The sequence below is a fragment of the Liolophura sinensis genome, chromosome 2, assembly GCF_032854445.1.
Source record: "Liolophura sinensis isolate JHLJ2023 chromosome 2, CUHK_Ljap_v2, whole genome shotgun sequence".
NCBI classification, from domain to species: Eukaryota; Metazoa; Mollusca; class Polyplacophora; order Chitonida; family Chitonidae; genus Liolophura; species Liolophura sinensis.
The window spans coordinates 3,530,272-3,556,374 of record NC_088296.1 but is presented as its reverse complement, the minus strand read 5'-3'; the positions used below and the strand labels follow the sequence as shown (position 1 = coordinate 3,556,374).

General features: G+C 39.9%; 1 protein-coding gene across 1 annotated transcript; it reads right to left on the bottom strand.

Annotated features, from left to right (window-relative positions):
- Positions 1-431: 431 nt before the first annotated feature.
- Positions 432-25,703, bottom strand: LOC135462440 (guanine nucleotide-binding protein G(q) subunit alpha-like). The gene is given in 10 exon segments (XM_064739663.1): positions 432-910; positions 1,698-1,805; positions 2,691-2,792; positions 2,795-2,843; positions 3,483-3,615; positions 5,479-5,607; positions 6,017-6,144; positions 6,146-6,172; positions 7,710-7,894; positions 25,383-25,703. Coding segments are annotated over 10 exon segments (1,062 nt in total). The 5' UTR covers positions 25,501-25,703; the 3' UTR covers positions 432-827.
- Positions 25,704-26,103: the final 400 nt, after the last annotated feature.

The window sequence follows — 26,103 nt, the reverse complement described above, 5'->3', positions numbered from 1 at the left end:
AAAAAACACCACACACTAAATTAAAAGACAAAAACAGAAGAATGAGGACATCACATGAAATAGCTCCTATTGGACATGTTATGACAGTGTGCAGCTGTAGGTGAGGCTTCAGTCAGTGAGACAGGGGCACTACCCCAGCGCAGGGACAAGGGGAGGAGGGGCTTCAGGGAGCCATGCTAACGCTTGCCACACACCCTCGCTTCCAAACTGCCCCAAAATACAGACCTATGTATGCACGTATGGTGGTTACTGATGACAAAAAAAGAAAAAAAAAAAAAAAAAAAAAAAAATTGAAGAAACCCAAACAAGACATTGGTTTCCTCCGCAGAGTGTTTTTGTGTTAGAGGGTTCACCTCCAGTCTCTAGCCCTGACGTCCTGTCGCCGGCACAAGATAGTCAAAACACAGCCAAAATATGAGGCCGCCCCCAAGCCAGCTGGTTGGGCACGGCACGGTTACCACAGTAACCACACAGAATTGTCGACAAACTGGGGAGGGTTTCCAAATTTTTAACGAGCATCATCACCATCAAGATTGGTCTCTGCCTCGCAACATGTTTGTTTTTTTTTTTGTTATTTTCATACCAAACTCAGTTTCTCTTATAATTTATCAGGGGAGAGAAAAAAAAAGAAACAACACTTTGGCGTCTTTTTTTTTTCTTAGGGTAAACAATTGTCTGTCTTGTTTTTTATACACAAGTACACAAGTGTCGGGATTTACCAAGGGGAGGTAACTTGTCCTGCCAGTTAGCGGGCTCCCCGCCTGCGACACTATGCCAAAGAGGTGAGGGTCTAGAAGGGTGGTATCCACCCACGGTCCTCTGCCATCTCACACTAAATTGTACTCCTTGAGATTCAGCTGCAAGATGGTGTCCTTCACTGCTGCGAAGACAAAGCGAATATTCTCTGTGTCTGGAAAAGAAGAACCAAACAGGCGAAGTCAGAAAACATTTATGCCAGGCTGAATATGCAAAAACTGGATCATGAATAAAAGCTGGTCCAGGGTCGTGCTTTGACAAGCCACAAAATGATGAATTTGTTTGACTGGCATTTTCTATCATATTCATCAATATTTCACTCATATGATAGCGCCTGCTATATCATGGCAAGAAATGGGGCTCAGGGAAACCCACCACCATCCGCAGGTTGTTGCCAGACCTCCCCATATACTACCGGAGAGAATGACAGCATGAGCTGAACTTTTCAACTCACGGCAACCGCATTGGTGAGAGGCTCCTAGGTCATTGTCCTCCACTGCGCACACTAACCACTAGGTCAAGGAGGTTCCCACCCCTCAAAAATGAATCTGCACACATTTCATCAAAATCAGACTATATGTGGAGCACTCAAGGTATGAAAACTAAGAACAAACCTGAATGAAGTGCACGTAAATGGCTAAATATGCCAAAACTGATGTAGCAATCCGGATGGTTCTCTACCCTAATTTGATGTTACTATAATTCTTCAAACTTTTGGCATGTTTGCAAGGTGTTTATTCAAGCAACCTCTGAAGGCCTTATTCTGTGCAAACTGATAAAATTATACTTTTTGTGACGCCCTAGAAACGGCCCATCAAACCAATGCAGTTTGTACCAAATTGAACTGGATACGCACTTTTGCACGAAGCCGCTCATACTCCTCCCCTGCCACCAGTCACACCATTACCGTCTTAACATTTCAGGTGGCTAACAGGACTTACCTGTGGCACAGGTGAAGTGAGAGTAAATGATCTTGTCTGGATCAGGGTTCAAATCCACAAACATTCTCAAAATGAATTCCCGGGCTGCCTGCGCATCCTTTTTGGTACCTGCAACAGACAAAGAGAAATTAACCTGTTTAGTTTACTCCATTAGACACCATTCCACGAACCAGAAAAAATCTCAATCTCAAGAAAACATAGATCAAACACATTTAAAAGGAAATGTCACATATAATGGCTGGAGTATACCTAAAGTCAAAACAGGCATTTTTTATTCATCAATACTAGTAACAATATGTTCTGTCAGACAAGATGATTGTGTATTATGACGGTTTTAAGGATGGATAAGTACAATGTCTCATTCAGAAAATATCAGAAAAAAACTACCGTCAAAAGTTACTGTCTCTTCTAGAAACATCAAAAAAAATCTTTGCATAAAACTAAGGAATTTTCAGAAAAACTTACCTTCAAATCTAGGAATAATGGAACAAAAATTCCCATCAAATATGACAAAAGCTAACCACTAAATCTGAGAAAAGCTTTCCATAGCATACAAGAAGAACTTACCCTCAAACATGAGAAGAACTTACCATCAAATATGAGAAGAACTTACCATCAAATATGAGAACTTACCATCAAACATGAGAGCTTACCATCAAATATGAGAAGAACTTACCATCAAATATGAGAAGAACTTACCATCAAACATGAGAAAAATTTACCATCAAACATAAGAGCTTACCATCAAATATGAGAAGAACTTACCATCAAACATGATAAGAACTCACCAACAAATATGAGAAGAACTTACCATCAAACATGATAAGAACTTACCATCAAATATGAGAAGAACTTACCATCAAACATGATAAGAACTCACCATCAAATATGAGAAGAACTTATCATCAAACATGATAAGAACTTACCATCAAATATGAGAAAAGCTTACCATCAAAATGAAAGAACATAACATCAAAAATGAGAAGAACTTACCATCAAATTCAGGAAAGTAATCTACAAGATGAGAGTGCATAATTTTCTCCTCAAGAAGATCCTTCTTGTTGAGGAAGAGGATGACAGATGAGTTTTGGAACAAGGGTAGGTTATAATAGTTCTGAACAGGGCTTTCGACTCCTCCATTCGGTTCTGAAACACAACAGGTGTGTCAAGGTGAGTCACTCAAAGCACACAGTACAAACAACACCTAATTATTATTGGATACAATAATAATTCTTTTAAGTTTGGTACAGATAGTACTAGTGTTGACAGTACAATATTACATTTCTTTAACCAGCCTTTTGGAAAAGTACAGACATGAGTATGTTGTTCACTGGATGGTGAGGAAAAAGAAACTCCGTATTCCTGCTAGAATTAGATATAAGCTGACTACAATAAGCAGACCAGGTGTGCCCAAATTTAGAAGAAATAGAGTATTTCCATTTCCACTTGTAAGCTTCACACAACACTCGTTACTCCAATGAATGCACGAGTCAAATAGATATAAAAGGAGCCTGTCTCGATGTACATTTTCACAAGAAAATGGTTTAAGTAAAATCAAAACGAATACTGAAATGCTTTCCGTCATTTGTTCGAGTTGTTGAAGTAGTCTACATTTGTCACAAAAGTGTGTTTTAATTACATACATCTTGTTAGCAAGTTAGCAACGGTTTTTGTTCATGAAAGTCAAAACAGAGAAAATGTCTTTTTCTACTTTCAACAATTTTCAAAATACATGACTTTTCATTGACACTTTCATTGTCACAAAGTTGTCTCCCCTGATAGAACTCACCTCATATCCGACTCAACCAGTACCTGGTCATATTCACTTAAGGCGACTAAAAACATGATGGACGTAACATTTTCAAAACAGTGGATCCATTTGCGACGCTCCGACCTCTGCCCTCCAACATCAACCATTCTGTAACAAGACATATCATTGGTCAGCTATAAAGCCTTACACAGAAGAAGACACAAGGTCATTGGTCAGCGAGCTCCAACATACATAACAACCACTTCGCCTTTCAAGGGATAACCAAGGGAAACAACTCCTGTTCACTCCAAATAAGTCTCTTAGCATTACTTCCCTTGGTAACAATAATGATTCACAGAGTGGCTACAACTTCAAACAAGACCTAGAAGTAGCTCCTTATTACAAAAATCTGTCACCTGTTACTCTGAATTCCAAATGAATCCCACCACAGTTTAAATCAAGGTCAAATCTGAAGACAGCTCATTAGACATTGATGACTAAAATGTACTGTTCAGGCACATAAAATAGGCCAGCAAAGATACCGGATCTTCAGCGAGACTCAAATTCACAAGTAAAGCTAACTAGCAGTTTGAGTCTCACTTGAGCCAGTATTTTGCAGTGGTAAATTATAATTACTAAAATGGTTCCCTGATGATACTGCAATAGGTTCTGGTCAGGTAGGGGCATATATGAACTTTACAGAAATGACAACATAACCTGTCCAGATCAGGTAACACTTGCCAACTATTCCAAACCATGCATTATGTATCTTGTCGAATTTATGGAGAATTATAAATACCCTAATTCCTCAACCTTTTTGCAGACGAAAGAGCAACTTTCAGTGCAATTTACACACATTTATAATTAGATTTTGGAGACAAAACTACATTGGTTGGATAGGCCAATTTGAGGGTTTCACATAAAGCCAAAATTTATCAGTCTACAAAGCATAATGCCTTCAGAATATGCTTAAATAAACACCTTGCAAACTTGTAACAGGGTTCAAGAATTACAGTAGATCTGATTTTAGTGAGATTGGATAGACTCACCTATCATCTGATTTTAGTGAGACTGGATAGACTCTCACCTATCAGTGTTACTGTCAAGGTATTACATTTACTAATCCTATAAATATACAAGTATAATCCCACTTAAACTGACCGTCAAACTTATTTGAGCGAAACATAACCAGAACACCGATTCACTGAGTTGTCAGTCAGAACGGCAAGTCTACAGGGACGAGCGTACAAACGAGCAAACAGACGGGCCACACTGACATGATACTATAGCACCTGAATGAGACATGGCTGAGGAACACACTCAGACATGACACTTTAAAAGTGCACCAACATACAGTATGCTTATCCAAAGGGTATTTCTTTGAGACACCCTATTCTGAGGAAATTAACACGGTGAGGGGTGGGAGAAAGACACAAGTCCGGAAAATAGAGGGACATTCAAAATGAGATCAATTGATTTCAAACTCCAGCCAAATGTATTTTGACAAATTCAAAATTCCTAATTGTTTAAAAGCAAAGAGAACTACTGCTGATTTATTTCTGTGGGAAATACGATGAATTTTAAACACTGTGGCTTTTTTCTGTGTGCAAGTGTGACGAACATTTATCATTAGAAACAGTAATCCTGCTATTAATCCAGGATTTCTAATCACCATTGCCTGCATAGCAGCAGCGATTCTGTTTTTAAAATAAAGTCATTTTGGCATGAAGAATAAGGGTTGTCTTAAAGTCTTAACATGATATTTTCATCGAACAACACATGCACCATATGAACTGTTTATCGATAAATTTGATCAACGTTGAATTTCTCACACGACAAACTTTTGTAATTAACCAGGCACATATTAAACCTCCCGATTCCAAGATGCGGACCAACCAAGCAAGAACGAATGACTATGGCTTTTTAACGCCACATCGCTGTTGTTTCACATAGTTCATGTTAAAAAAACAAAACAAAAGAAAAATACAAGATGGTGAATTGTTGTAGATATTGGGAAGTACAGTGACTTACCGAAATATTATGCTATCCAGATCAAATGGGTATTCTATGATGCCAGTGGTGGGGACTCGTACACGTAATATGTCCTGTAGTGTGGGTAAATAGTTGTTACTAGCTATCCGATCTACACTGTCCAGATAACTGAAAGTGAAAGTGAAACATTAACTCTATACAAACAATAACAACAACAACAGTAGGTCAAACAATAAGATAGAGAGAATTAAAGTTGATATTCACTCAAAACTTGTTCAAATTATCTCTCCATAAAAATCAGACCATGTATCTTGAATAAAAACAGAGCTCTAGTGAAATCAAAGCCAATGATTTCGCTATGCTTATTATCGCTGGCACATACACTGCGCGCACTTCAAAATTTCACACTTATAGAAAATTCCACATAAAATGATCGAGTAATTTTGTAAGATTTGTTGATTAGGATTAGACTGGGACATTAATAATAAATTTTGTTTATTAGTTTTTACCATATTACATATGTACATTAGTACATATTTAGTTGATGTTGGATAGTATGCGTTTCTTTGGTACACACTATTTGGCTGAGTCTGTGAGCTGGTACTCCCTCCGCCGGTCATAGCACTCTTGTATGCCCGAGTCTGCCCACAGGCTCTTGATGGCCGTCACCTGCTGGGGGTCAAAGGTCGTCACTGTCTCATAGTCCTATCTGCTTCACACCATTTGCATGTTCCTGCAACAACAACAACAACACTGATCAACATTGAATTGCTAACCATGAATATTTAAATTTAGATTTTTTTTATTTTCACTTAAACAATAGAGGTCAATTCCGGGCAAAGGAAACTGAAATGCTTGCAGTAAACCACTGTCCTTCTGCAAGCTATTTAACGACTTCCCAATGTTTGACATGAAAATACACACAATACACATGTAAATGAATTTCAACAAATTCAGCAATCAAACATCCACACAGGCATCATCAACCTCAACCATAGCCAGGGCAGGAAATACGTATTAATACGAAGCACTCACTAAGTGTAAGCACCATTTTGACAGGCCTCTCAACAACAACAAATTACTGGATACTCAAAATACTGCAACTTTCTTCAACCACTAAAGCCATTTTTTCAGTGGAATTTATGTGTAGAGTTATCATGAAAGTGATGCTAAAAATGATTTGCTTGTCTTACTCAAGATGCACGCTTCATAAAACTGCGCAAATTATTTTTCTACACGCCATAGTTCTCCAATAATGTTTCAAAATATCGGTTGCTCAGGTGGTCGAAATGATTGAAGAATTATCTCAAGCATTTACAATCATATCTCTGATAAGTTTAACGTACACAAAACATCAAATTCCTGTTTGCTTTAAGCAGGGAGATCTGATGTACAGTAATCACATCAACTGACGGTTGCTACAGCATGGCGATTCTTGAATGTTCCATTTTCACTGATTCACTTTTTGCATTAATGACTATTTGACGCATGCTTAACAACATGCTTTGAGTGGCCATAGTAAAAACGTGAGTGGCTACAGTGAACCAGATTGGCCAGAGTAAAAACCTGAGTGGCTGCTGTGAACCAGATTGGCCAGAGTAAAAACGTGAGTGGCTACAGTGAACCAGATTGGCCAGAGTAAAAACGTGAGTGCTGCAGTGAACCAGATTGGCCAGAGTAAAAACGTGAGTGACTGCAGTGAACCAGATTGGCCAAAGTAAAATCGTGAGTGGCTGCAGTGAACCAGATTGGCCAGAGTAAAAAGGTGATTGGCTGCAGTGAACCAGATTGGCCAGAGTAAAAACGTGAGTGGCTGCAGTGAACCAGATTGGCCAGAGTAAAAATGTGAGTGGCTGCATTGAACCAGATTGGCCAGAGTAAAAACGTGAGTGGCTGCAGTGAACCAGATTGGCCAGAGTAAAAACGTGAGTGGCTGCAGTGAACCAGATTGGCCAGAGTAAAAACGTGAGTGACTGCAGTGAACCAGATTGGCCAGAGTAAAAAGGTGATTGGCTGCAGTGAACCAGATTGGCCAGAGTAAAAACTTGAGTGGCCAGAGTAAAAACTTGAGTGGCCAGATTAAAAACTTGAATGGCCAGAGTACATGGCACATACCAGTGACTGGTGAGTTACTAAAGGTCGGTTACACGAGACAGTAAGTTCAATGTGTATGCCATATTAGTGGAAGAACCCATGAGGGGACAACTCTGCACCTCCTACCTGAACGACGTAGCCAAGCCGACCAGTATGCAGAGTTTGACGGGACTCACCTGATTGGATGGGTCTTTGTATTCTATTTTGAGTGTGTCCATGGCGCGGATCATGGCATGCATGGCCATGAATATATTCTGATAGACGAGTTTGATGAAGCTCCTCTTGTCCTCGTCCGAGTAGCCAGAGCCATGGATGATTCGCATCTGCTTGATAAATGTGCTCTTCCCGGACTCTCCCGTCCCTACAAACAAAACCGACAGAAATTCACATGTGCTATGTCATGTCCATGATCACTACCCAATACAATGATCTAAATTTCATTTTTATTTAGGAACCATTTGTGTGAATAAATAAAAAAAAACGAAAAAAAAGTTTCAGCGTCAATTTGGTAAGGAAGCCATATAAAAATTTGACACATTGATGATTACACTGCTTTACTTACTTTGCCGTACCATTTCATTCTGTCATCAGCGAGTTGGCAACTGTTTTGTTAGAGCTCTGCATACACGTATACAATGTGAGTTAGGCACTGATGGATACATGAACATTTGGGGGATAAAACAGTCCCCAAAGAGATACATACATGTAAATGTTAGCAGTGTGGGATGTATCCATGTGGCTCTAAGGGTCACGTGGGATGTATCCATATGACTAAGGGTCACGTGGGATGTATCCATGTGGCTCTATGGGTCACACAGGATGTATCCATGTCGCTCTAAGGATCACGCAGGATGTATCCATGTGGCTCTATGGGTCACGTGGGATGTATTCATGTGCTCTATGGGTCACGTGGGATGTATCCATGTGGCTCTAAAAGTCATGTGTATATATGTACACGAAGGGATCAGAGGGTTAGCCAACTGTCTGTCCAAGTGAGACGTGTGGGAATGGAAAAGTTGTACCATTTGGACACCTCTTTTAAGCAGTTTTAACACTAAGAGAGAAAGGATATATATGAAATCTGGACCCCCTGTTCTAAACAACAAGGCCACAGAAAGGCTTGTTTTTGACAGCCTCTGACATTTCTGGTTAAATCCTTGGAAGGGCTACATCTACATGTTGGTATTCTATCCTGAGACACTTGGGCATGGGGAGGGGGCATAGGGGAGGGGCATGGGGAGGCACACGAGACACTGAGAGGTGCATACTGTACGTATCCTTGTGTGTGCACTGGTAGGCACGAGACACTGAGAGGTGCATATTGTACATATCCTTATGTGTGCACTGGTAGGCACGAGACACAGAGGTGCAATACTGTACATATCCTTATGTGTGCACTGGTAGCACAAGACACTGAGGGGTGCATACTGTACATATCCTTATGTGTGCACTGGTAGGCACGAGACACTGAGAGGTGCATACTGTACATATCCTCATGTGTGCACTGGTAGGCACGAGACACTGGGAGGTGCATACTGTACATATCCTTATGTGTGCACTGGTAGGCACGAGACACTGAGAGGTGCATATTGTACATATCCTTATGTGTGCACTGGGTAGGCATGAGACTACGAGGTGCATACTGTATAATCCTTATGTGTGCACTGGTAGGCACGAGACACTGAGAGGAACATACTGTACATATCCTTATGTGTGCACTGGTAGGCACGAGACACTGAGAGTGCATACTGTACATATCCTTATGTGTGCACTGGTAGGCACGAGACACTGGGAGGTGCATACTGTACGTATCCTTATGTGTGCACTGGTAGGCAGGAGACACAGTCTTTTTTTTTTTTTTAGATATTCTAACCATCCTAACACAGTAATTGTGATATTATTACTTTCAATTCAGCTGCCTACTTTTGAGCTCTGATCTCTTTTCTCTTTTATGAAGCCAAAGAATTTGCCATCCCAACCAATGCAGATTTGTCCCAGAAATCAAATTACAGTAAATGTTCAAGCTTTAAGCTCAACCTCTAAAGCCACTTTTTATAGCGGAATTTATAAATACAATTATCATAAAAATGACACCAAAAGCGATTTATTTTGTGTTACAGCAGAGTAAAGCAGTGCAGGTTATTTCTCTACGCCCAATAGTTGTATCAGAACATTCCAAAATACTAGTAGCTGGTAGTAGTAGAATTAGGATTAAAGAGGTGCATAAATCCAAACGAAAGCTGCTCTTTTGGCATGTGACACCAAAAAAGCAAAGCTACACTATTAATGAGACCACTTTCACAAGAGAAAAGGTACATATAAATCAGAGGGGTGGGGATTTATTTGATTGGAGTTTTACGCTGTATAGAGGGTGGAGGGGGGAGGGGTATCCCCCTCAGGTACTAATATGTAATACCCAGCTTAACAAGCCTCAGTTTATGGATCTCTATACTAGTTACTCAGGAAATGATCAGAATCCCAGCAAACACAGGTAATACGAGAGAAGAGATCAAAGCTTTCCAATACAGGTGAAAACGAGCTCGTACACCAGTCATAACTCCATGTGCAGGCACCTGTGAGTTAGTCATTAAGCTGCAGGTGAAGCCTCAGCACAGGTAAGCCGTACAGATGGATCAATAGTTTAAGCACATACATAGGTACATGTACACATACAGGCAAGGTGTACTGTGAAGTTGGGGGGGGGGGGGGGAGGTCTGGCTGTGACCAGGCGAGACTGGCCATGGAAGACACACCCAGAGATGATCAAACCAGATTATGCCAGCGCCGTGGGCCACGCCTTTAGTCCCTCAAGCTGCACACTGTGCCAGGGATACATGGGAGGCACTCCAGACAACAGAAGAGCCTGCTGAAGTACATGAAGCAGGTATCAATCATGAACAATCACCCTACATGTAGATTCTCCAGGTAACAATGGAGGTAGCATATCTTGTCACTTGATTCTGGCTTTCTCATCCATTTTGTACTCCCAATCAAAGACAAAGAAGACAGTGTATAAGTACGTGTATGTATCTCCTCGGCATGAAAACAAGTTTCTGATTCATGGCTAGTAAAGTTCAAAAAGCCCTTCTACCTGATTTGTGCGTGGAAGATTCTCTAGTTCGTACCTGAGAACACCGGTTTTGATGTCTTTGTCACAGAGGCTCATTCGCACGCTTATCATGTGAAAAAGTGTAAGTGTATCCAATTATGAGAGAAGTCCATGCAGTATTTGTTTTTTGTTCACATACGTGTTATCTTAAGGAAACATTTATATTGAAATTCACCGTACTTCACCCCAACATTCTCTCAAAAAATGTTTTGTTGTTTTTTTTTTTAAGGTAATCTTAACAAAATATTACACATACTTCAGTTCAGAAACTAAAAAAGGACACATATATCATCCAACCTTCCTAACAAAACACCTTTTTATTTCAGATCAAAGGCAAAAAACGATTAACTTAGCCATGTTTGGTACATACAGTGTACATGTATATGTAAAAATGCACTTTCAGAGGCACACGAAGGCCTTAAAATGATCTTCTCTTGCTGAGACTTAGGTTTCTCGAATAAGAAATTGATCAATCACCTGCAGAGTGGATTAATCAATCAATCAGAATCCAGGGAAATGTGTCCTCTGAAAAACACTAAACATTGTCATCTGAAAAAACACTAAACATTGTCATCTGAAAAACACTAAACATTGTCCTCTGAAAAACACTAAACAGTGTCCTCTGAAAAACACTAAACATTGTCCTCTGAAAAACACTAAACAGTGTCCTCTGAAAAACACTAAACGTTGTCATCTGAAAAAACACTGAACGTTGTTATCTGAAAAACACTAAAAGTTGTGTGAAATAGTGTAATCATCCAAAAAATTGCACATATACATGCGTTGTTCTTCAAATGTGTATGCACTCCAGGGATTCACACAAATTTTAACAACCGGAATCATGGAGTTTTTTTCCTGGTCCAGATTAAGTTCATTTATAATATTTTAAATACAGACCATAGCCTGGTAATTTAAATATGCTTTACCGACCGGTAATTTTGTGAACGTGAAAGTATGTATGATAAACTGGTATATATATATGTATGAAATTTTTTTTTCTCCTAAATTTTCAGTTTTTAGCAGAATTTTACCACCGAATACCAGAGTCTAAAATCAACGTGTATGAATCCCTGATATTCATATTGACTCTTGACTGGAAATTCCATAAATGACCCAAGAAAAACATGGGAGAAGCCATCTCAAAGAAGACAGAAGACTTTGTATTACGAAGCAAACATTCACAAATGTGTGTGTGTGTGTGTGTGTGTGTGTGTGTGTGTGAGGTGGGAGGGTTCTTTGTTTTTCATCGTCATGACAACTTCATCGCTGGTGGCGCAAGATCATCAATGAGAATCATCAACATTAATGGAACAGAACCTTCAACATTAACTGAACCTTCAACATTAACGCAACATTCAACATTAACAGAACCTTTAAGATTAACGGAAATACCATTCATAATCATACACCGATAAACTCACCAATCAACATTAAGGGAACCTTCAACATTAAGGGAACCTTCAACATTAACAGAACCTTTAAGATTAACGGAAATACCATTCATAATCATACACCGAGAAACTCACCAACTTGTGTAACCAAAGACAGAAGAACAAAGACATCCTTAAAAAACTGTTTGCTGGTGATAACCCAACCATATCAGAATAATAAGAAAAGGTAGGCACAGCAATTTTTCAGTCCGGCTAGTGACAAAAAGAGAGGAATATTAAAAAAAATTAACCCTGAGAGAATCATAAAAAAAAAAATTACGGGGTAGGGTACTTTTGTAAAGAAGGTGTCAGGTGGGTTACCCTAATCAACAACTTTCTTGAATGGCTCAGAAGAGCAAGCCCTAAACAGTTTCCTTGCCTGATTGAATGAGGCGGCAGGAGGGAGAGGGGAGGGGGGTACAGGTTATCATTTCCAAGGAGTGTCTGTTGAACACTGGCCCGGGAAGACAAAAGCATCGGCTAAGATACATGTAAGGCCGGTTTGAACAAAATTGATTCACACCGAATGACACGGACCGGTATAAATGCTTCATTGGTTCTTGCCACACCTTTCTTCAGTTTGCTTCTGGTGGAAGAAATCACTGAACAAATTGCTGCTAAAACTCTGCATAATCTGCACAAATCAACTACATGCAGAAGCTACACATGGATCAAAAAACGGAGAATTCCAATACACGACAGACATAGTGTAAAGGTACTATCAAGACCACCGGACCTCTCTGAAGGCAAAAATAACACTAAACATGAAGTACATGTACATGCCAGATGGAAGTCCATACAACACTGTCCATAAATATGGTCTGATTTGTCTTTGTAGAACTTTTTCAACCCATAAAAATGCCTTTGGAACTTTGGATTCTACGGACACCTTATCTGACCATATTGGGATCAGTGACATCATATCAGGTTTCTGTCCCTAACTCAGCACACATATCCCACTTGATTTAATCGTTCTAACTGTACAGTATATGCATGTAGATCTATGAATGCAATACTGTAAATCTGTGAATGTAATACTGTGGATCTATAAATGTAGTACTGTGGATCTATGAATGTAGTACTGTGGATCTATGATTATACTACTGTAGATCTATGATTATACTACTGTAGATCTATGAATATACTACTGTAGATCTATGAATGTAATACTGTAGATCTATGAATGTAATACTATGAATGTAATACTGTAGATCTATGAATGTAATACTATGAATGTAATACTGTAGATCTATGAATGTAATACTGTACATGTAGATCTATGAATGTACTGGCCGAATGGACCTTGAAACTAGTTCAAAAAATAAAAAATAAAAAAAATAAACCTATTTTAAAGGACACTGTTTAACGGTCTTTCCTCTGATATATACTTCATTTCAGTATTTTATTTGATTCTCTTCATACAGTCCTATACTCTAAAAGAGTTTTGGGCATGATTGATTTGACTTCAATGCTGGTCGCAGCTTAATTTCTCCACCCCCCACCCCACTCAAACATCACAAAGGTGTCTTCTTACAGCTGGCCAGTTCTATCACAGGCATAATGGACTTGACATATAATACTGTAATTGGCTAGTGTACAAACTGTGTGGCATTTTGTGCCTGAGCATTAAAAGATGCACTAAAAAAGTACATACAACAAAATTTTTTTACCGTTGTCCAAAAGCGCTGGAGACTCTAGCATATGCCACTCTTTCACAAAACTTTGTAAATCAATTTTTCATAAAGTTTCTGGTACATGTAAAAATGATGTCGCCTTAATAGCTAAAACAACGTCCTTTACGAGAAAAGTTACGGGAAGGGAAATAGGACTCCTGAAGTTTTGTGAAAGTGGCCTCTGAAACCTACACTGAAGCCTGGAAAAAGTGAAAATAAACGAGATTGGAAGCATTTGGAGAAGATTGTTTGCTTATCAAGAACATGTGGGTTGAATAATTTCGTCTCATGAACTACAAGCAGGTGTACGCAGACTGTTAAGACAGGTATCTGACAAGTTCGTTCACACAAGACCAGAGATGCTTGAGAAATGTGCCTCATTTTCTCACAATGTAAAAGATTCCACAATGATGAAGAATAAGAACTCAACACAATTAAACAATGTGATTTACAACAACTGTTAGGCAAAACCAATTCCAAAACTTGGCGACAGCAGAAACTAGGCAAAACATTCATATATCAAGACTGACAAAGTTATCTGATGTTATCTGACATTAGGCTAAACATGCAAAGAATTTATTTATTTACTTATTTGATTGGCCTTTTACGCCTTATTCAAGAATATTGCACTTGTACAACAGCAGCCAGTTTTACTGTGGGAAACATAACCAGGCCGAGCCCCGGTGGAAACCCCCGGTCATCCGCATACTGCTACCACACATTCCCAGAGGATCGATGCAAGGAATTGATAACATTAAGCCTTAATTCCAACATTAAATTAATGAAATAATACATTTTTTTTAAATTTTGTCACACGTTCTCAGCTCATTTTTTTTTCTTATCTTTTACATGTCTATTACTGAATTTCAGACAGCCATCATGGGTATGAACAGTAATACCTGCATCTGACCCAGATTTAAGGGACACCTGAAAAGGAACGAAGATTAGGTTTCTAAGCAAAGATGAAGAAAATTATGCCCCGGAATTTGTGTTCAAAAAATGTTGGGGGTATTCATATACCTGTTAATTACCTGTATATTATGCATATTTTCGACAATGGTCAGATTTATTCAAAAATTATGTCATCGTTAATCTTGCTGAAAAGTGAGAGAACACCTACGTGAGTGTGTCGCTACAGTGTGGGCTATGTGACATGCACACCTGATACTGCATGACTTCTGCGGGCCAGTCTAGCGCCCTCTCCACACCTCAGCTCCCATTTGACCAGATCCGTCCTGCCTGCTAGCCTTACCCCCACCTCCACCCCCCAGTTCTTTTTAAACAGGGATCATCTTTGAAGTCACCACTGCAAACTACTTAATTTCCAGACTGACAGCAGGGGTCTGAAGAAAACTGTACTTTTAAGCCATTTTTACCCTCAAAGTGAAAGTTGGAAAGTTTGTATGTGCTCTTATGTTATTACACATGATAATTTGCACATAAATAAAAAGAAAGCATGTCATGTATACTTTTAGATGTCCTCAGTCCCAGTTAAAAAAACATGTCTGACAGGTATATTTACAGGTAACCCCATTACTACGTCCTAAACCTGCTCTATCCATAAAACACAGTGGTTCAGTCCATGACCTCTGACCTAATACTTCAGAAAATACATGGAGTTAACGGTGTAGATTTGCAACCATAACCATACCTAACAACCTGTTTTAAAGGGGTTGTTTTGTTAGGAAATAGTGTTTAGATCTCGGCCTTGACAAGAAAAAAAAAAATTCAAGATTCTCTTGACCCACTAGCTCTAGTCCCCCCAAAATACATGTAAGGCACATGCGCAAGTACCTTGATCTAGCCCTGGAGGAGGTTGAGGTAGACCTACAGAGCGTATAACGTTTTGATTATTTGATTACAATGTATCTGATTGGTGCTTTTACACCGTACTCAAAAATATTTCACTTGTGCGACAACGGCCAGTATCATGGTAGGAGTACACTGAGCACACCCCAGGTGAAACCCACGGCCATCCGCATGTTGTCATCATATAAAGATCAGCGTGTATACCTGTGCAGATGTAAACCTGGGGCATGCTGACCCATAGACAGGTTGTTGCGCAGCATGACCTTACAGAACGCATGAATAAAAACGACCCTTGCACAATACCTTAGCCCTGGCGAATGCTTCATCAACGTCGTACCTGTAAACGTGACGACAGTGAGGTTTCAGGCATTCAGAAAACCTTGTCTGACATGCCTTTAAGGAGTTTCGGAAATGTTGTATACAAAAAAGTGTTTACAAAACACATTGTGTGTTTCAAATGAGAAATTAATCAAAATGAGAAATTAATCAAACTCCGCAAACTTCTAGAGTAATACTGGGACAAGGTAAACATCAAGACACACATCCACTTAATACATATGCTTGCCAGTTATTGCAATTCTTCAACCTTTTCACATGTTCTCAAGGAGTTTACTCCAGTATATTTTGAAGGCATTTTTCTGTGTACAATGGTAAAATTACTCTTTTTGTGATGCCCTTAAACTGCCCAATCCAACCCATGTAGTTTCATCTCCAAAATCAACTTAATAATGTGTAAAAATTGGACTTAGAAGTTGCTCTTTCGTATCCAAAAAGGAGGAAATAGGGTAACACTGGCTCATAGTTTAAGACTCAAACTTAAATTTCCATTTGGAAAAGCCTAAATTAATCAATTAATGGCTATAAATTAATCAATTAATGGCCATAAATTTTTATAAAATGGTCTTCATGAATTCATCTGAATGTGATTTATTTATATATATTATATCACTTGTGTTGTACTCAAGAATATTTTATTTATACTACGGCGGCCAGCATTTTACTTGGAGGAAACCAGGTTCTCCCACAACCATCCGCAGTTTGCTGGAGGACCTTCCCATGTATGGCCAGAAAGGAAGCTAGCATGAGCGGGACATGAACTCACAGTGACCGCATTGGTGAGATACCCACCACATTTGAACATGACAAACATTGTAAGAAAGTGCACACTAAATCTGAACAGCCTTGTAACTCGATTAGCTTTTTTTTTCCCCCACAAGACTGCACCGCATAAAAACACACACTCATTCAAAAACAGGTGTAAAAAATCAAAATGCCCGCAACTTAGAAAACGCAGGTTTCTTTGATCGCTGCTTTATGCCTGTTTGTGTCCTGTGCGTTATACAGCATTTATGTTCAATGGCAAAGAAGCCAGGGTCACCTAACACACACTGCCAGAACACCTGACAATATGTTCATAGATCGGATTTTATTGGTGTTTTATCATCGAACTTACATGTACGTGGTGGTGTATATGGTCACCTGTACGGGTTCTTTTGACACTGACAGATCAACTGGAGACCCGCCCACACTGCACTAACCCAAACCCAGAATGCAGATTTTGTTGGTCTCGTCTTTTGGATATTATTTAGGCAACAGTTTTCGACTAGTTGCCTGCTCATATTTTACAGGTCGTTTGGAAGCCACAAAAGATATCCCAAACATACTTTGGCAAAAATAACAAGTTCACTCCTCCACATTTTTGTTGTACTGGTGACTTCCTTCACCCTGGGGTTAATCACAAGGCGGCTCCCTGCTCCCTGCAGACGGCTACCTTTGTAGAAAACCAAACAGGTAGCTGCCTACTTGACCAATGGTCCTACTGTTCTCTCAGGTAGCTGAACAACTTTCTACAAGTAACTCTCTGCTCAAAAAAGATAACGAATGTCCTGAATCATACTTATTTTATGTACTTTTCCACACTCCGAGAATAAAACAAACGACAAGCCATCTCTACACACTGAGAAAACTTAACCATTGGGCAGTACAACAGTACAGTTTCTGCAAGATTACCGCACTCTGCAGATGGCTATGTACCAGTAACACTTGTGGAGATGAAAACACACGTTGCAGGATTGTAGCAGTCTGAGAATGGCTCTGGACCAATAACATTTGTGGATATTAAAACACATGCTACAGGATTGCAGTAGTCTAAGGATGGCTCTTTCCCAGCAACATTTGTGGACATTAAAACACACACTACAGGATTGTAGCAGTCTAAGGATGGCTCTGGACCAGTAACTCTTGTGGACATTAAAACACATGCTACAGGATTGCAGCAGTCTGAGGATGGCTCTGTACCAGTAACATTTGTGGACATGAAAACACATGCTACAGGATTGCAGCAGTCTGAGGATGGCTCTGTACCAGTAACATTTGTGGACATGAAAACACAATGTTACCAGTAACGTTTGTGGACATGAAAACACAAGCTAGCAAGATTACAGCAGTCTGAGAACGGCTTTGTACCAGTAACATTTGTGGACATGAAAACCATTGATGCAAGATTGTACCACTAACATTTACACATAAATTTACATTGAAATTGTGTGAGCATCAGAGAGAAATAATATCTCCTTTGCTTTAGGTCAGATCAAAACAGAACATTCTTGTGAATGTTGAGGTCACACATGTTGATATTGATCTTTCTGTTCAAATCTGGGTCACAGCCGATCTATGACCTATATCTACATAACCAAGTGTTGATGTTCTGTACCTACCAAGGATTCAAAATATTACATGAAACCCCATTTAAGTGTACCTTGATAACCCTAGTTTCTCAACCTTTTTACGTAAGAAAAAGCAGATTTCTGTCCAATGTATGCACACTTGTAATTTGATTTAGGAGACAAAACTGCATGTACATGTACATAGATTTCATCAGCCTACACAGAATAATGCCTTAAAAATATGCTCAAATAAACACCTTTCAAACATGAGTGAGTGAGTGAGCGAGTGCTTGGGGTTTAAGGTCGAACTTAACAATTTTTCAGTCATATGACAACGAAGGAATCCTTAGAGTATATGTAATGTGCCTCCTTGTTGTAGGACGGATTTCTACCGCTCTTTTATCTAGTGCTGCTTCACTGAGACGCCTTACCGAAGGCAAGTAGGCCACCAGCCCAAGCCATTATACTGATAGGGGTCAACCAGTCCTTCCACTATCCCCTTCATGCTAAACGCTAAGCGAGGAAGTTACAACTTCTTCTTTTAAGGTCTCAATGGGGCCCGTCCCTTTCAAACATGAGAAAAGGTTGAAGAATTACATGAAGGGCTTTGCTTTCGAAGAGAATCCAATTCTCCCCACAGCTCCTGTAAACAAAAACCACAGGGAACCTAAAGCAGATCACTGTTGACTCCACACTTTGGTGACAGTGTGTAGTCACGAAAAGAACTTTCAAAATGATGAAATGCTCTGAGTTTTTCCTACTCACTAACTACCATATGGTGGTCTTTGGCCAAGTGGTCATAAAAAGTTCCCATGATTAAAGCTATTAACATGCAGTGCCCAAATTTGCATACTTTTTACAGGCAATAAAACCATTACTTGCTTTGTGCTACTAGATACAGGCTCTGGTGGATTCTACGTGAAGGCTTGTTATGCAAGCGTTTATACAATTACTTGCTAATACACATTGGTTATTTCTACGGTGTTTCTAATGACGTCCGAAACATATTTTGACTTATTCTTCGGATTCTTTCTTGCAGAAAAACTGCAGCTCCTGGAGGAAACCACTCCACCACCCTTCCTCTTGGACCCCAACAAACCTTGTGACAGTTTGTGTTTTATAAAGTTCGTAAGTGCACGTACATATCCACATGTACAATGACGGGGGAAGACTTAAACCACTTGGCCATGACCCATGGCCTGGCACACATTGCTACTCAGGGCTTTCATTATCTTTTTGAGTAGAAGGCTACCCTGGAATAGTAGCCAGCTACATGTAGATGTTTTTCTTGTGCATGTAGTAGGACAGTGTTCTCTTGTGCACGTAGCAGGACTGTGTTCTCTTGTGCACGCAGCAGGAAAGTGTTCTCTTGTGCATGCAGCAGGACAGTGTTCTCTTGTGCACGCAGCAGGACAGTTTCCTCTTGTGCATGCAGCAGGACAGTGTTCTCTTGTGCATGCAGCAGGACAGTTTCCTCTTGTGCATGCAGCACGACAGTGTTCTCTTGTGCACGCAGCACGACAGTTTTTTTTTTGCCATGTAGCAGGACTGTTTTTCCTGTCTGTAGCAAAAGTTGACTTTCATTAAAATTCTGCCTCAGAGTAACGCCATGCACAAAACACCTACCATGTACATTATACATTGTTCCAAAAATGCTGCATGCTGCGTTCATTTACCATACATAATACCTTACAGAAATCTCGATGCAACAATGTATAGAAATTCTTACACCTGGAAACGGCCAAATCAATATCAGGCGTGAGCATGACGTAACAAGGAACATTTGCAACTGCAATACATGCCATCCACTTCACAAGATTACCCCAGGAAACCTCTACTGGTAATACCTGTATAGGCCGCTTCAGGAATTTAAAACATTCAATTTACATGTACAACTAAAGAATACCTGGAAGCAAGACAGTTCTTCACCCTTTATGACATAATGAAATGTCTATTTGACTTCTGACCTGATCTTTTTCAGTTACTCTATGGAACATGCAGACATTTTTTGTGTCAGTCAACAGGCAGTTTCTCTTGCACCTAACGACCCCCTAGTGACCTGGTTCAGTCTGTCTTGCAGACATACATGTAGCTTCATATCACAGGTAGACAGGTCAGTTTGCACTACAGGTGCAGTCATAGCAGCCGTCATTAATTCAGACCGCTAGCATTCAGGACACCGCAGGTACATGTTCTAACAAACTGCAGCATTCTTTGAAAAGTTCAGTACATCACGGTTGACCTTGACAGATTGAACAAAATCCTGCACTCCAAATATCAATGATGTGCCAATATACTCCAACAACATAAATAACAGCTCGTATCCATGTGTACTTTCAAACCCACCACCTACCAAATATTCAGTGCCATTTTTCAGAATGTGTTTGTTACAAAGTTTTTATTTATTTGTTGATTCGATTGTTGTTTACAATTGCCATACTCAGTACTTTTGCACTCACATGAGGACAGCCATTTTCTGATAGTTGAAAGTAACACACCAATCCTTTGGCAAGACACTGACAAATTTCTCTCTGTGCCGAGTGTGCCTGTTGCAATATTGGTGGAAGGCAAGCCAACACAAATGACATCTTCCGCCACATCTAGACACAACTTCAACCAATTCAAGATTTACACAACATTCCAAGCAGGAAGACAAAATAGAAATTGTAGAGTTCATTCATTGCTTGTCACATTTCAGGTGATTTTATGTATTTGATAGGTATTTGACTTGTACGCCAGCGGCAAGCATTATGATGGAATCAAACCGGGCTCACGTTAACCCCCCTGGCCACAGAGGTCACACATTTTGTCTGAACCACAGTACACTGTTATTTTGTCCAGAGCACTGTGAAGCATAGATTTTGCCATAATTTCGAATCAGACCGTCTCTCCCATGTTAATTTTACGAGAACAGGCAGACACCCCCTATGCTGTGAAGTGCTAAACCTGTTCCGCTCACTCAGCTGGCCACACAAAATCCACAACAAGCACTGTTATAATCATTTTGAAACACACTAGTACAAGACAAAATCTGTATACTGTTTGCATACTTATGATCAGATCCTTGGAGAGTAAACTGTAACCATGACGACACACAGGACAATCAAACAAATGATATCTATAGCAATTTACATGTGAACAACTGGGACCGTTGACTTTTCCCAAGTTTGAAATGAGAGCTTCAGACGCATGTATTTCCTCCCATTTCTCAGGCCATCTTAATTAGAAAGGGGTGTCCCAAAAGCAGTCAACATACTGTTGTATGCAACTTTGCCAGATCTCAAAAAAAAAAAAAAAAAAAACAACAAAAAGACACCTTCGAGATCCACCTCACCTGCGGCTTCTTTGATCTTTCACATGTACATGTATGTACAAATGATTTTCAACCTTGTAAGGCTATCAAAATCATGACAATGCTATATTTCATTTATTTCTTTGATTGGTGTCCTACGCCATACTCAAGAATATATCACTTATACGACTACGGCCAGCATTGTGGTGGAAGGAAACCGGGCAGAGCCAGGGGGAACCCACAACCATCCACAGGCTGCTGCAAGACTTTCCCAAGTGCCAGTGGTATCTATATATATATATATATATATGTGTGTGTGTGTGAGATACATCATCACCATGTACATTAACCTGTCTGTCTCCGATGTTCTACACTGGATGTTTATCAGATTTTCAATGAAAAAATCATCTGTGCAAAAATTGATGTTATTTTAGAATAGACCAAATCTTTCACAAAATATTCGCCTCATCTGTGCACTCATGAGCATTCAAAATCCATAAAAAACCTCCCCAAATTTTTCAAACAAAGCGCATTTTCAGACTCAGGATCATTTTATATTATTTCATTCAATGGTGTTTTATGCTGTACTCAAAGATACGTACTTATATACCGATACATAGATGTTCTGTCTCAAGGACAGGTCTGCAACACTTTTTCATGTGTACAGCAGCTGAATCATCAATACACATTGGCAAGTCAGTCAGGGGGTGAAACGTTTTTTTGGTTTGCCAGGTCACACGTTACACCTGTATGTACAGTATGTTAAGCATCATCACAGACTGCAAAGTTAGATGGGTGGGGGAGTAAGGCGATGGGTGCGTGGTTTGACCGGTCACATGCGACAGATACTGATTTTTGTTTCCTGCCACTCAACCTGTACCAGTTTTCAGCAACATTTTTATTGACCATTCACAAATTTATGACGGGATGTTACTCCTTCACTTATATCATCACCTGATTTATCCTCACCTCTCGATACGCATTGTTTTATACCAGATACTAACAGGAGAAAATTGGAAATGAGACGGCCTGACTTCCAATTTTGGATAAATATATGTTTAATGTCCTGATCTATATTTCCATATCTTGTAACCCGGTTGGAAAGAAACAAAAACAGACAAAAACCAGTCTCACTCACACGGCTATTCCTCCAGTCATCCACAGCATTTGAACTCTTACTGATTTTTTTTTTCCCCCCAAAGTCTCCTAGTAACGAATAATACTGTAATTTATTTACATGTATTTATTTGGTAGGTGCTTAAATGCATACAAGATTGTTTCATTTATGCCACAGCAATAATGTTATTAGGAGAACTGAAGAAAACCACAGTGCTTGGGATTCAAGTCAATCCTTTTAAAGCCTTGTACCTGACAAACAAAATCGCCTGACTTAAAGCTACAGACGAACTCAGCTACAGCAAAATTTACAAAAGTTGAAGTTAATTTCAGATCAGGAACGATTCAGCTCAGGTTAAAGAATCACACTGATTGCGAGGGTTACTAGTTTATTATTATTATTATTAAATTATTCTGGTTAATCCACAATGAACTTGGAAAGATATCAGAATTCTAATGAATGCAGGAATATATGATAGCGTCACCATTTGGACAACTGAAGTCCGCAGGTCCAGGGTAGTTTCCTTGTTATTTTTACTGAAATTTTTCGTGACATTCATGTTCTTTCCATGCACACAGTGAAGAATGGATAAGTATGTTCACCATTGTTTTAGTTTATCCACACTGAACATGGTGGTGTGACCAGCTGGAGATTTGAACTAGCGATCTCTGGGTTCCGAGTCCACACTTTGACCACTGGACAAAAGGTAAATTCCGTCCAGCACAGAGTTATACTGCACTTGCATGTACATAACATTGTAATGTACTTTGTTCTCAAAAGTAAACGGATACAAATATAAACAGTATAAAATGCGCCCTTATGAATGCGTTATCAGTTTCGACAGGTCGGGTAGTGTTATTGTTAGACTATCAACCCATGGTAATATTTTAATACATCATCACTAGTACATGTATATTTGGGGAAGATAAAGGGCATACTGGACACTGAAGGTTGAATACCAGATTACTGCACAAGTGAAAGGTGGAAATAATAGCCTCCAAAAAGAAAAATTTACACTCGATACTTGTATTTGGACAGCAGCATAATTTTGCATACATTTGAACAGGTTAAACGCTTTTAGCTCCTGGCCTTGGAAGGCTTATATATATAGCGTGACGTCAATGTCACACACAAGGTTTCCTGCTTGTGACGTCATGTGTGTTGCATGGCATAGTAAGGTTAAATATGTATCATGACGTCATCTTACTGGACTCAAATTGGAATATCACTTCACAAAATGTCTTTTTTTTTTTGACGTAATTAACATGCGAAATAAAAAAAGCATGATGAGTATGTCATCTAAAGTGTAGCTGATAGGTTGGCATCGTTCTGATGTGTACCACATTACCTGCACACATATCACAGGATAATTCTTATCCAATACCCCAAACAGATATGTCTTATGTTGACAAATATTCCAAATTATCCAAATTGCCAAACACTGCAGAATCAAATCCTGCTTTGCTTTTTCTACCCCAAAATCGCAGTAAAACCCTGCTCGAAGCGTGTCTGCATGGACTTGATGAACACAAGAAAACAAGCTTCAAGTTCCAGATTTAATTCCATTGACATGGAAACAATAAAAAAATAAATAAATAAGGTTTGTGAACAGTAGACAGGCCAGGTATGTGGATATGCACACCTGAGAAATAAGAGTCAAACTATGGTACACTGTAAATGTTATGGACAACAGGATTACTTGAACTTTATACAACAGTAAGGTAACTGTTAAATGGCAGTAAATGAGTATAGAAAAATCCACTTTCTTCCAACAACCCCACCCCACTCAGCAGCTTCTGTGAATATACCAAGAAACCGCATCAGCAGCATGGCAACAATTTGCGTTTGAAATCTATATCCAGTGTCCAGGTGCTTTTGTACATGGGAACTGCGCAGAGAACCCTGCAGTATATGTACAATCAATAGAACTTAACAACAAATTGATACACACTCTTATTATATAGCTGACTGGAAGTAGAAAACACAAGGCATCACTGGTATGGGGTGACACAGCAAGACCGTTCACACGACACATGGTCTGTACCTGTAAAGCTTGCTGCTGCAGAAAAACTGCCACCATAATCACACTGTCAAGAGCGTCACATACACATGAAGACTTCCATATCCATTATCAATGCCGCATAACCGTGTACAAAATTCATGTACTACAGGTTTTAAGCCTAGATACATGTATATGTGATAATGTACCCAAAATCATATATGGGGTAAATTCTATACATCTGACAAGAAGGCATTGTGCGGATGGATGGAGTCTGTTAGAGATTTTAGATGCAGAAGATATAAAGGCAGAGGTTCATAACAACATATAAACATAGTCTGCAAATAAAAAAACGAATCTCCCATTCTCGTGTACTTATGTCTGATATAGCTGGATGTATAACTGCTAACCCCTCCCCCCTCCCCCCCCCCCAGCAGCAAAATGGCGACGTTGCTGTCAAACGAAGGGACATTAGAGCACGGATAGGGCAGTACTGGGGCTTGCAAGACATCATTGCACTAATAAATCAGGGGAAAGACGCAGTTTGAACACCCCAGGATACATATTTTCGAGAAAATAGGCAAAGCGAAGCTAGATTCGGCTTCCAAAATAGAGGGAGATTATTCAAGATGGCGGCCAAGTGAAATGGCAGTGTAAGAGAAAGCCTTATGCCGAGTAGAATTCGGCTCGCAATCCGTGTAAACAGGTCGGAAATGGTCGCAGAACGACGCAGACCTGTGCATAATTCACTTACCTAAGAGTAACAACTTTAATTCCCGTCTTGCATCTCTCTTGTCTTTTCGTAGTTGTTTTTCGATCTCCTGATTAATTCGTTTTTGTTCCTTTGCCTCTTCGCTCAGGCAGCACGCCATAGTTGTTCGGCTGTTCGCTCCCCCCCGTCTCCTCCGCCTCGCGCTGCTCTCTAGCGCCCGAACAGCTGTTTTTGGCCGGCCACCGGCACTCTCTACGCCTCCTCCGTTTTGCTTCGGTACAACTTTAACAACCGATTTCCTCGAGCACAGGGCAAAAATGTCCCCAACTACAACGTCTATAGCTGCACTTCTCTCTCTTGCCTGTTTCCCCTCACCGAGCTCTTCAACTCGCTCTTAATAATCCTCGTCTGGGTGTGGTAGGCCGTTCACCGATGACATCACCCACTCCGGCAAAAAGCCATTTCTCGCCGATTCGACCAAATCCACGACGATTTGTCACTCGTGGAGAAGCACGGTCCTGAATCCAGTTTAATTCTTTAAAATTTCATCGCCGGTTTTAAGCTGGCTGTCGTTTTTTTTGCCCGCCGGTCGTTTTCTGGTTTGTGTATGCTGGGGGTGGGTCCGGTGAATTCAACAGCCGGTTTAGTATTATGGGATAGCTGCTCAGTGAATGCGCTAGTTTGTGCATAGTAATGACGGTACGGTCCTTAGCGAACGACCGCCGCCACAGACGCTTGGCACCGCGTCCCATCCTTCGCAACT